The sequence below is a fragment of the Ursus americanus genome, chromosome 18 (genome assembly GCF_024610735.1).
Source record: "Ursus americanus isolate L20-20 chromosome 18, mUrsAme1.1.p, whole genome shotgun sequence".
Taxonomy (NCBI): Eukaryota; Metazoa; Chordata; class Mammalia; order Carnivora; family Ursidae; genus Ursus; species Ursus americanus.
In genome coordinates this window covers 12,456,896-12,469,834 of record NC_142144.1, presented here as the reverse complement: position 1 = coordinate 12,469,834, position 12,939 = coordinate 12,456,896, and the positions used below count along the sequence as shown (strand labels likewise).

The 12,939-nt window shown below is 42.6% G+C and overlaps 1 protein-coding gene across 4 annotated transcripts in view; it reads left to right on the top strand.

The window, feature by feature from the left end:
* Positions 1-12,939, top strand: part of MRRF (mitochondrial ribosome recycling factor) — a 54,733-nt gene that overhangs the window by 12,012 nt on the left and 29,782 nt on the right. For 3 of the 4 annotated variants that reach the window (XM_087869391.1, XM_045791013.2, XM_045791012.2), the window contains 3 exons: positions 575-730; positions 3,768-3,886; positions 9,674-9,765. In XM_087869391.1, the coding sequence (XP_087725517.1) occupies positions 575-730; positions 3,768-3,886; positions 9,674-9,765 (367 nt within the window). The remainder of the gene's footprint in view (positions 1-574; positions 731-3,767; positions 3,887-9,673; positions 9,766-12,939) is intronic. The other variant, XM_045791014.2, reaches the window with a different exon arrangement.

Below are 12,939 nucleotides of genomic sequence, written 5' to 3'. Positions count from 1 at the left end.
GCCTGTGTCTCCAGTTAGATTTTTCGGAGACAATCTAATGAAAAGTTCATGGGTTTAAACTTAGGCAGATCCAGGACCAAATCTTGGCTTTACTATTTCATGACCTTGTGACATTAGCCAAGTCACTTTACCTTTCTCATCTTCTGTTTATTTTTCTAAAAAATAAGGAATTCATTTATGGATAATGTTCTTTTAGATAATTGAATTACTTAATTTGTATCATAGCAACCTTGGCAATATAGGTATTATCCCTGTTTTACAGGCAAGGAACCTGATACTCAGAAGAGTGGAGTAACTTGCCCAAAGTCATAAAACTGGTATGCATCATAGCCAGGATTTTCACCTGAGGTGTTTCATTATAAAGCCTGTGCCTTCACTAGTATGTCAGAAAGTGATTAGCACAATGCTGGGTACCTAGTGGACAGTCAATGTAGGCTCTTTTTTAGGGCACTGATAATGTACTACTTTTTAGCAGTTGGCATTTTTCTCTGCACTTAATGGCACTTCTTCACTAATTGCTTATGGTCTCTGTTTATGCTGCTGCTCTTTTATTCACTGATTGTTGACTTCCTAGCCAAAGGGAAAGGACAAGTCCAAACCAGAGTGAATCTTAATGCTGCCTTGGTTGAGGATATAATCAGCTTGGAAGAAGTGGATGAAGAAATGAAGTCTGTGATGGAAGCTCTCAAAGATAATTTCAATAAAACTGTCAATATAAGGACCTCACCAGGTTAGTGGCTGAACCAGTGTTTTGGAGAGGGGCATAGTGGAAAGGTCATGGCTTTGGCAGAGCTGTGTTTCAGTCCCAGTTTGTTACTAACTGGTGACCATGGGCAGTTACTTTACTTTTCTCGTCCTCAGTTTCCTTGTCTAATTCCTACTTTATAGCTTTGGGGTGGGTGTTAAAATACATGAGGTCATATACGGAATGGTTGGAGCACAGTGCCTGGCTCATAGTTAACACTACTTTATTCATCCGTTCGGCAAATATTTGTCTACTATGAGCTAAGTATTGTGCTGGTACAGAGTGGTGAACAAAAAACAGGCATGGTCTTTGCTCTCATGGAATTGCACTCTCAAAACATGGGAGTTTTATTAAGGTTATATTATATAACACTTCTAGGTATATAATCTCACAGTAACTGACATCTTTGGTCTGCTTTTTGCAATTTGTCCTATTTGGCCATTCTTACCCCTTACTGGGAACCAAGTGGCTGCAGACCTATCCATCTGAGGCATTTCTGTACCCCTGAGCTTGACCAGGAAGATTCCGTTTGGGTTAATAACTTCCTGAAAGTGGCTTTTCTAAGTGGGAAATGTCAGAACTGTCTAGGAGAACTGTTTGCAGATGTGATGGAAGAAGTGAGTTGTCAGCTAATGGTGCAGGCAGGCAGGAAAAATCCAATTGCTGTTAAATTGGCCTTTTGGAAATTGTCATCATCCTAGAGTCAAGCCTGGGACTCTCTCTGAAGGTATCTCTGGGAGCTTGGGCTGCTCCCACTCACATCTTGGTTGGGATCGTTCCTAAGGAAACTAGAAAATATTTCGTGAACTTGTTCTTAAGAAAACCAAGTGAAAAATATACAGCTGCATTTATAAACACCAGCAGAAATATACTGAGTTCAGGGAGACGAGATCCTATGTGAAATCAGAAGACCATTCCGTCATTTGTCAACCTTTGGACTGGGGCATTTCTGCCTTTGCTGACAGTAGAGCGTGCCATTCAATCTCTCCCAACTGTTTATTTTAAACTTGCTTATTATTTTAGGTATGAAACTGATAAAGTGCTTTGTCTCCCCTGTGCTTTCTGGCCTGTTAACATTCTGCAGCCGAAACCAGAGAGCAGTTTGAGAGGAGCTCAGGGAGAAATGTGATACTTAAAATTAGCCAGCAAGCTCCACTCTTGTTGAACTTAAAAAGATGATGGGCCTGGAAAGAGGCTGGGAGTGTAATTTGTTAAATGTTAACCTCTAAGAAAATGAGGGGCAGGAATGAGGCTGAGGGAGATTCTCGCTGGGGACAGATTGAGGGAAAAGGATTTGATGCATTATGTCGATACAGATTTAGGGAACGGGAACCACCACAATTGCATACTGAAAAGCCCGTGTTGCAACTTCTGTGGCAAAGGATCTTATGGCAAATCAGGAAGGCTGAGTTAAGATCCATTTTCAAAAGGCCTCCCGTTGGTATTTCCTCTTTGCCTCCTTCTCTTCAGGGTTATGTTTGTGTAACGTTCTCCATAGAACTTGGGGCCATGAAGAGACTGGGTGAAACTGAACTTAGCCAGTGTTTTGCATGCCAGATTCTTCCATATCCCCTTTCATTACTATCTGAGCCAGCAGGCACTTTTCCTTTCACACCTCCATCCGTCTACCAGCAATTTCTATCTCCAAGGTAGTTGATTGCTTTTATTAGTTGTCTAAAGTACAGATTTATCCATGTGTTTGTTCTTGCCCTCTTCCATTCATTTGTCCATCTGCACACCCATGTAGTCACCAAAACATTATTGAGCACTTATGCTGTGCTGATTAATAGGTGCTGTTAGATACAGAGAGAAAGACATTGTTTCCACTTTCCAAGAGCCAAGAGCCTAATGTGAAGGGATAGACAAGTAAACCAACATGGACAAGACCACATAGCAGAGCAGAGTGGTGAAGACCATGCCTTCGGAGTTAGCCAGACTAGACTCCATTATTAAGAGTTGTTGTGACCTTGGGCAGGTTACTGTTTGCTCCTCAGTTTCCTCATCTATAAAGTAGTGGAACTATTTCATAGTGTTATTGGGATAATGAAAGCAAAGAAATTCTAGAAAGCATTAAGTACAATGTCTTGCTCATAGGAAATGTTCAGCAAATACTGATTATTATAGTGTATAGGGTCCTTGGGAGCTCATAAGGGTGTTTTAGTCCGGTCTAGAAGGTCAGTTAAGATTTCTGAGATTGGATGCTATTATAGCTGAATGATAAAGAATGAGCAGGAGTTATCTGAGCAGAGAAGGGCAATCTCAATAGAAAGAAAGATATATACTCAAAGTCCTGAGGCAAGAGAGAACAGATTGTATTAGAGAAATTGGAAGTAGGTTAGTTTGGTTAAAACTTAGGAGAAAGTCAAGAAATAATTTAACATTTATTGGGCCCTTTTATATGCCAGGACAGTTACAAGTGCTTTCCAGAAACTCTTTCACTGAATCCTCATAACAACCCTATGAGAGAAGTACAATTTTTATGCCCCATTTAGAGATCAGGAAGCAGGTGCCAAAAGGTTGAGGGGATCTGCCCAGGGTCACACAATCAGGAGATGGCAGAGTTGGTATTTGAACCCAGATCATTGGTCTTCAGAATCATGGAGACTTTTACCGTTATACATCCTGGACTCTTCTAGATTGAAGCCAGTGGTATCAACAACCTCCTATCTTGCGACGATATTGAATCTGGTTGAATACTTCTAATCGGATCTTTGGGCCATAGTAAAGTACTGCATTATTCTAACAACAGCTTGCTGGGACAACACCCAGTTTGTCTAAGAGGACCCCTCCCCACCTTTCTCTTTGTGTCTCAGAAAGAGCCATTTATAGTTGGCCACCCTGATGGATCGTAAGGATGTCCTCATTCTGTCAACATTTCCGAGCTCTTTCCATCATGTGACACTGCTGCTCCTCCGTTGATAAGGGATCTCGGAATATTAGTTGAATCTGAATTAGGTGGGCACTTAGATGTGGGGCTGTTAAAGTCCTTCTGAATTCTAAAACCCTGTGACTTTTCTTCTAGGATCCCTTGATCATATCACTGTGGTAACCGCTGATGGGAAGCTTGCTTTAAACCAGATTGGCCAGATCTCTATGAAGTCGCCACAGCTGATTTTGGTGAATATGGCCAGCTTCCCAGAGGTGAGGTGGCTTTGCCAAAGAGGATTCTTCTTCATGGTCTCTTTTGGAATGGAGGAGGCTGGGTCAGGTCAGGAGGAAGTATTTCCTACAGCTTGGGATGACACAAGAGAGAAGGAATAAAGGGAACATAAGGATTTAAGGAAAAGCTCTCTTCCTGTTTCTAAATTCCTTTTCTGTTGAACTCAAACACTAAAAGGCCAGGCAAGAAATTTGAATACTGAAACAGGCTCCATCTAAGAAAAACAACAGTGGCAATGCAGTGACTGGCACTTAGCCAAATGGAAGGGGCTGGGGTAAGTGGCAGAGCCTGTGCCCAGCTCCTGTGCATTGTTGCCAGGCAGACATGTAGACCTGGTCATCAGTGGTACCAGATATTAAGGTTTTTATTTCTAGAAGAAGCCAGTAACTCAAATTTTTATGTAAGATCTTTGTTAAATGTTGATAACTAATTCACTTTTTTTTTTTTTTTTAAAGACTATGAGACAGAACATATTCATGGACCAGATTTGACCTATGGGTCCCCAGTTAGTGACCTCTGAATTACTATTTGGAGCAGACCCTCCGGAATTTATATTCCTTTCAAAGTGGACTGGTCATTGTAGAATTGCACAGAGCACAGAGCTTCCAAGGTGAAGATGGGTTGCCTTAGATCATTGCAACCTATGATTTTAAGTCTAGTTGAGGAAGATAAATGGGCTTTTCCATGTTGGTCTGGTAGGAATTGACCTGGATTGGGAGTCCTGGAGAACCTGGAACCCAGTCCCACCTCTCCCCCCAGTTGACCATTTGCTAATCTGTTAATAGGAGGTAAAGGAATCTGAGGTCCCTTCCTATTCCGATGGTCTCTTTTGGTAGTTCTATTCCAGAGACTACAGTGGAACCTGTTGGATTTGACCAGGTGGGTTAGAGATGTGAGTGAGGGAAAGCCCTTACTATGAACACTGTTTCAAATCAGAGGGCTACTGTAACTAGTGTTCTGGGCACACTTGGGGGGGGGGGCTGTTACCACTCCCCCATTCTATTTTCCATACCGCAGCCAGAGTTAACTTTCAAAAAAATAGATTATGTCATTCCCATGCTTTAAATTTATCAGGGACTTCATGTAAGCTTTAAGAAAAAAAATTGTGGCCTTAGAAGGCTTTGCATTATGCTCTGGCCCCTGCCTGTCTCTAATCTCTGTAGTCTCATGCCACTGACGCCCTTGTATGCCTCTCTAGGCACATTGGCCTTTCAAGTCCTCAAACACACCACACCCTTTGCATCCTCAGGGCCTTTGCATATGTTGTTCCCTTTGCGTGGAACATACTTGTGTGGCTAATTGCTACTCATATTTTGGATCACCGCTTAAATGACACTTTCTCAGGGAAGCCTTCCCTAATGTGCTTAATCTAAATTATTTGTCCAAGCTAACCTCTCTTATATAGCCCACTTCTTTTTCTCCATCGCACTCATCACTAACAGTTAGGCATTTATTTACATCTTTATTTTCCATCTCACCTCTACTAGACTGTAAGCTTGGGCTGTAGGACACATATCTAACTTGTTCATTCTGTGCAGCACCTATCACAGTGCCTGGCACATGGAAGCACTCTGTCAGTTTTCCTCAAGTGCATGAGTACTTGTCATTAGACTGATGGAAGGAGGGCACTCTTTCTTGGTGTTACTGAGAAGCAGAGAAATGGACGAAAAGAGAATAGTCAACTCTTTCCCTTTCTGGCTCCCTCTGAATGGCTGAGGCCTTCTCCCTTGTTCATCTGATCCCATAGGCACCGCGGGCCAATTTAGGGAATAGCCTCCTAATTACACAGCTTGAAGACCTCATCAGGCAGATTGCTTTTCAGAGCCAGCCACTTCTGTTATTAAATGGCAAACGGCATTCGCAGAAGAAGCACCTGATTGGCCACCAGAGCATCTTAAGAGGCAGGAGGAGGTATTAACAGCTTAATTTTTTCTTAGGAAGTTGGAGTATATCTTCGTTTTTAACCAGAGCATCTTTGCCATTTCTCTAAGTTGAAATTCTGTGAGTTTTGAAAAAAAAAGAAAACCCTTCATAATCATCTCAGTAGGTACTTTACAAGGACAGAGTGAGGAAGTGTGAGTTACATTGTCTTTTGAATTCCTTTATCTCATCTGGTGTATATATTAAACAAATAGCTCTAACTAAACATTTCCTTCCTCCAGTTTAGAAGCTGTCCATAGAGTACCCAGGTTCATAGCTTCAAAATGCTGAGCTAATCCCCTCTGTGTTTATGTAATTCCTTTCTGTTTCACATGCGGTTGGCTTTCTTTCCAAACCTGAGCATTTCTGTGTCGTGCCGCAGTGACACGATGCAGATTTACATGCATAATCTTTTCAAATGCATTGAGGACAGAAAACTGTGTTGCATTTGTTTAACATGTGTCCTGCTTGATAAATGATACACACAGTTGCTGCCTTCCATAAACTTGCCTGCAGCTAGAGTTAATGATGGGAAAGGAAAGAAGGGAGTAAAAACCACAGCTTGATTTGAACAAGGCAAATGAAAAAAAAGAAAAAATTCCACAGGCTCCACTCTTGCTCTTGTGGAAGGAAGAAAGCTAATGTGTATTGAGTGTCTCCTATGTTGCCAGGCATTACTTTCTCCTGTTTTGTTCAGTGATCGACATAGGTCTTTTCTAAGATGAAGCATTATTTATTCCTTTTTACAGATGAGGCTCAGAGAAGTTAAATATCTTCCTCAGGTTCACACATTAGGATAGAGTCAAGATTTAACACGGGTCTGTTTGACACTAAAGCCTGTGTTCCTTTCACCATTCCTACAGTAATTCAACAAACATTTATTGAGTTTCTGCGAGTTATTAGGCTCTATTTGAGGTATTGGGAATTCATTGATTAAGACAGCCAGAGTTCCTGCCTTCATAGACCTTACATGTGAGGGATTCGTTGGGATATAAAGAGAATGGAAGGGTGATAATGAAAATGGCCCTAGCAAAGTTGACTTGAACCCACATTGTCAAAGTTCTTGTTCACCTGTCTGCGAAAGTTTTACCGTCTTTCGTCCTTTACCGTAGATTAGCTTAAGAATAGCCGTAGCAGACACTGCTAATGATCCCGGCACTCTTTCTTACCTGACCCTAGATGGGGTCGACGTGCTTTCTCACACAGTGCTCTGAGCAGCTACAACCAGTTGGTCACTGTTGCTATTTGAGAACAGCCCATTTGCCCTGGGGTACTGGTCAGCATCCCTTCAGGAAGGGAGTGCAGGCCGAAATGGAAGTGCAGTAGAAATATGTGCCTTTTTGTCTGAACCATGAGTAGTTCAGAAGTTATGTCAGAAAAATAGCTGTGATTCCCTGAGTTTCTGTCCTACCGTATCAAATGGAAATTTACATATTTAGAATATTTTAGAGGAACTACCTCTTTTAATAGGTTTTTGCAAATGAAACCTCTCTTGATTCACAATTTTTCTGCGTATGAAGGGACAGAACAAGTTAAGTATAGTATAAAATTTGCGGGGGGGGGGTTAGATACATGAAGTAAAAGTAAGGAGTTGAGTTTTTCTAACAGATCTAAGCCAGTTCATTAATCTTCCTACTCAGCATACTTTTACGGAGCTCTTACCATGTACCTGGCACTGTAATTATACTGGGAAGATGTACATATTGAGACGTAGCTCCTGCCTGGCTTGGAAGCAGCAGTGCGTGTTCCCGTGCCTATGGGGGAAGGTTGTATGGAAAGACTGGGGACCAGACCGCCAAAGATTGTTGGTGGCAGCAGAATGTTGACAGCTGAGTTCTCGGTCATTCGGTGAGAAGCTTCAGAAGAGGGGGATTCGGAGACTTGAGATCAGGCCACTTCAAAGTAGAGACTCTCCCTTCATTGCTAACTTTGGAAGTGGAGGAAAATTTCATTTCTTTATCCAGCTCTTTTATTTACCTTGACCATTTTCTTTATACACCAGACCAATTCCAAATTATTTTTGGCTACTTTATTTATTTATTTATTTATTTTTAAGATTTTATTTTTAAGTAATCTCTGCACCCAATGTGGGGCTCGAATTTACAACTCTGAGATAAGAGTTGCATGTTCCACCAACTGAGCCAGCCAGGCACCCCTATTTTTGTTTATTTAAAAAAAAATCAAATTCCCCGTGCCTTAATTACTAAGTACAGTGAGCTAATAGATCTGGAAGAAAATTCAAAGTAATGTCATTGGCTGAAGAGTTGAGGTGCCTGGAGTCTCCTCCTAACTCTGCCAGTAACCGAAAGTACGTGGGCAAGGTCCTCACTGTCTTGCTCTTGGCTCTGAGGGAAGACTGCATATGTGTGTAGGGTCCTTGTATACATACAGAAGGAACTGTACTTGATGATGTCAGAGATCCCTTCCAGCTCCGGTAGTCTTTGGTAAGAGGTACCATTTTAAGAATGTACTATTTTAAGCAGTGGTCACACTGTTATATTCTGTGTACAGCCTCCTGAAGGGATGATTCATCGGCACGTGGACTTCCGGTTTGTCTTTTTGACCTTATGGTAACACCTTATGTCCCTGTAGAATTAAGGTCATGTTAAGATGAAATGGATAAGCTATTTAGGCGCGATCTCAAAAATCAAAACAAAACCTAGAAAAGTAAAATAGGTGTGCAGTAAACCCCATTCATTAAACCACAAAGTCTAAGAAGGAACTCAAGGCCAAGAATTGGCCCTGTGAATCCAAGTGAAGTAGATTGGCTTTGGTCAAACCTGAACTTCTTTGAAAATGTCAGAGGCCTTTTTTCATGAATTCCGTTGTCATGCCAATGAAAGGAACTTTCTTCCACACTGCTTGATTTTATCCTTTAGGATTTCATAACAGGTGTAGTTGTACTGTCGCTTGAGGTGGTGACCCAGACCTTGGGAAAATCAATGTACCCTTGTGCCACCTAGCCCAGTAAAGAGCAAGACTGTATCAGAGAAGACCCTGAGGGTTGTCAAGCAGGACAGTAGCGCATCAGCTGAGTGATGACATCAACTCAGCCTTTTTTGGAGGATTTGTGCATTCTTACCTTTGTATAGTAAGTTTATATGATAAGGCCCCTTGCCTGGGTGTCACTGTGTGCCAGGTACAGAGCCAGTTGCATTGTTCATGTTATCTCATTTAATCCTCTGTGAGGTCTAGGTACCTTGTGGTCTCAGATTACAACATGGAGACTCAGAGAGGTCAGGATTGTTGCCCCGGGTCACATGGTTAGCGGAGCTAGGATTTGGACTGAGATCTTTCTGACTCCAAAGCCGGTACTGCCTTTCCTAGAGCACATACCAGCAGAGACTCATTGTTCATTCCAAAATGTTGAGTGAGGTTGGTGTGAGTGTAGATGCGAATGAGTTAAATTTATTTACTCATTCCAAATCGGCACTGGTATATTTTGAGTGTAAAATGTCAACTGGAATTTTTAATGTATAAAATCTTTCATCTGTCTTTACACCAATCTTTGCACAGACCAGCCCCCCTCCCTTGAGGATTTATTGTGGTTTTGATCTGTGTTGCCTCAAACCATTGAAATCTTTTCAAAGAAGCAGAGCTGTTTTCTTTTTCTTTTTTCCTTCTCTTTGCTTTTCCCCCCTCCCGCAGTACACTGGTACCAGGAGTGGACATAGCTTGCTGTTCAGCTTGATCAAAGCACTCTGCACCAATGTAACTTCCTGATCTTACTGGTAACAGAACTAAATGTTTCCATGTTCTGCCAAGATGGGTTGCCAGTTATCGACAGAGGGCTTGCATCTGGTAATAATTATTTACTAATTCTGTTTACCTTTTGATCTGGTTTTCAGTGTACAGCTGCAGCTATCAAAGCTATAAGAGAAAGTGGAATGAATCTGAACCCAGAAGTGGAAGGGACGCTAATTCGAGTACCCATTCCCAAGTAAGTTTGGTTAAAATTCACATATTTTGATGGAATGGGGCACTTGTCCTTGGAAGGAAACCAACATGTCAAGATCCTGTTAGGCCGGTAGCATACCTTGTCTGTACCCTCTATTCTGGCAAACCCCAACATCTTTTGAGATCCAGTTTACTGATTCAGAAATATTTATCGAGTGCCTACTATGTACAAGGGGCTGGAGATGCAGCAATAAACCCGGCAAAGTCCTTGCCTGTGCGTAGCGTACGTTCTGGTTGGGAAGGTCGGACACATAAGTAGCAGAGTCAATCCAGATAATGAAATGCTGTGAGGAAAAGGTGCTGTAACCCAATAAAGCAGCTTGATGAGGGTGATGGTGGAGGGATAACTTTGGCCTGGGAGGACTCTTTAAGGAGGTAAGATTTTTGCTGAGCTGAATGGTGAGGAAGAGCCAGCCTAGGGGAAGAGCTTTTCAGGCAAAGTGAACAGCCAGCACAAAGGCCCCAAATCAGAAGACCTCAACACTTGTGATCTCCAACCCATGCTCCTTGAAAAGTTATTTTTTTATATTAATCCTTGCTTATTGAAAAATTTAGGCAGTAGAGCAGAATGTTGTTAATTATATAAATAGAACTTAGAGTTTTGAGTGACTAAAAATGTATGTTTATTTTTAAACTAAAAAAGAAAAAAAATAACAAGACCTTGGCATGTTTGAGAACGAGAAAGCCAGTGTGTCTGAAGCTCAGAGAGGGTGGGAGACAAAGTGGTAGAAGAGGCTTTTCAGGCTGTGGGAAGACGTGTGGGCTTTCCTCTAATTGAAATGGGAAGCCACTGGAGGAGTTTAAGCACAGGGAGCCGATCTGATGTTGACTTTTTGGGGGTCTCCCTGGCTGTGGACTAACAAACAGAATGTGGGGGGACAGAGTAGACACAAGAACAATCCGGAGTCAACCGTGATGGCCCAGGTGAGGCAGGAATCTTCGCAGGTTCCAGAGCAGTCAGAAGTAGTTTCTCCTTCTGTCATCTCGTCGCCTAATTATCTGTAAGTCCCTCTTCCTGCACAGTGCCTCACTGACAGCAGGTCCCAAATCAGTGTTGAATTAATTCATTCAGTCATTCAACACATACCGATTAAGCGCTAACTACATGCCAGGCACTTTCCTAGTGGCTGAGACATAGCAGTAAACAAAATAAACAACAAAAAGCAGGTGTCCTCCTGGGCTTATCTTCTAGCCGAGTAGGCACAGTAAACAGACAAATCAGTGCATGATGGAATGTCAGGTTGATGATACGGACTATGAAAAGGGATAAGCGGGGTAGGGAACCAGGGGGTTTTATTGTAGATAGGAAGGTTCAAAAGGAAGTGATTTTTTTTAAAGACTCATTTATGGGGCACCTGGGTGGCTCAGTTGGTTAAGCGTCTGCCTTCAGCTCAGATCGTGATCCCAGGGTCCTGGGATCGAGCCCTGCGTCAGGCTCCTTGCTCAGTGGGAAGCCTGCTTCTCCTTCTCCCTCTGCTGCTCCCCCTACTTGTGCTCTCTCTGTCATATAAATAAAATTAAAAAAAAAAAAAGATTTATTTTAGAGAGAGAGGGCACATGTGAGCAGGGGGAGGGGCAAAGGGAGAGGGAGAGAAAGAATCTCAAGCGGACTCCATGCTGAGCGTGGAGTTCGAAGCCTGAAGTGGGGCTTGATCTCACGACCCTGAGATAGTGACCTGTACTGAGATAAAGAATTGGACAGTTAGGGGCGCCTGGGTGGCACAGCGGTTAAGCGTCTGCCTTCGGCTCAGGGCGTGATCCCGGCGTTATGGGATCGAGCCCTGCATCAGGCTCCTCCGCTATGAGCCTGCTTCTTCCTCTCCCACTCCCTCTGCTTGTGTTCCCTCTCTCGCTGGCTGTCTCTATCTCTGTCGAATAAATAAATTAAAAAAAAAAAAAAAAAGATTTTCGGGGGGCGCCTGGGTGGCACAGTGGTTAAGCGTGCCTTCGGCTCAGGGCATGATCCAGGCGTTATGGGATCGAGCCCCACATCAGGCTCCTCCACTGGGAGCCTGCTTCTTCCCCTCCCACTCCCCCTGCTCGTGTTCCCTCTCTCACTGGCTGTCTCTATCTCTGTCAAATAAATAAATAAAATCTTTAAAAAAAACAGAGAATTGGACAGTTAACTGACTGAGCCACCCAGGTGTCCCGAAAGGAAGTGACATTTGAGCAGAGACCTAAGTGTAATGAATGAGTAAAGCCTCCAAGTAACTAGAAGGGAAATAGCCTTTTTATGTCACACATCATCTGGTATTTCTTTACATATATTACCTCACTTCTTACACAATCCCCATTTATTGTAGGTATGGAAATTTAGGCTCAGAGAGGTAAAGTAATATCTCTGAGATCACTCAGCTTATGCTAAAGCTGGGACCTAAAGCCAGGTTTCGTTGATTCTAAAGCCTCGTGATGTACCCATGCTAGCAACAAGAATCAATCCCAACACTGAAAGTCCACGGAACTTTTTTCCTGCTTTATGGCCAGAAAACAGCTCTCTTATTCCATTGTGTTCTCAGTATTCTGTAAATCAGAATTAATGCTATGCTTTGAAATTGGGAGCAGTGTGAATTGGGAGCAATGTAACGTTTAAGAACCAAGTAGATCTGGGTTCAAGTCCAGAACCTGTTTGCTCGGTTAGTTCATTAATTTGCGGAGCAAATTTTTACAAATGTATCATGTGTCCTCAGGCTCTGTGCTAGGGGCTGGGGATATATTTTGAACCCGATGTTTGTCTTCATGGAGCTCACAGGCTGTGGCCAGGTCCCTTCTTTATCTCATCTGCAGCTTATCTGTGGAATTTATTACTATTACCCACAGTTTACAGATGAAAACGCTGAAATTCAAAAGAAATTAAGGGACTTGCCCGAGATCACATGGCCAGTAAGTGGCAGTCAGGATTCGAATCCTCAGTGTTTCTGTTGCTAGAGTACATGTTCTTGATCCTGCACGTCTTTATAGATGGGTAATTCTGGAAAGTGCTAAGTGTGTTCATGGACATCGGACGTAAGACTCGCAAGTGGAATGGATAGTAGTCAGCTGATTTGTTTTTTAGTTCTTGCTATTTTGTCTGTGGAATATTGGAAAAGTCACTTCACCTCCATGAGCTTCAGTTTCGTCGTATACCAGATGAAGAGATTGTTCTCGGTGGCCTGCCACT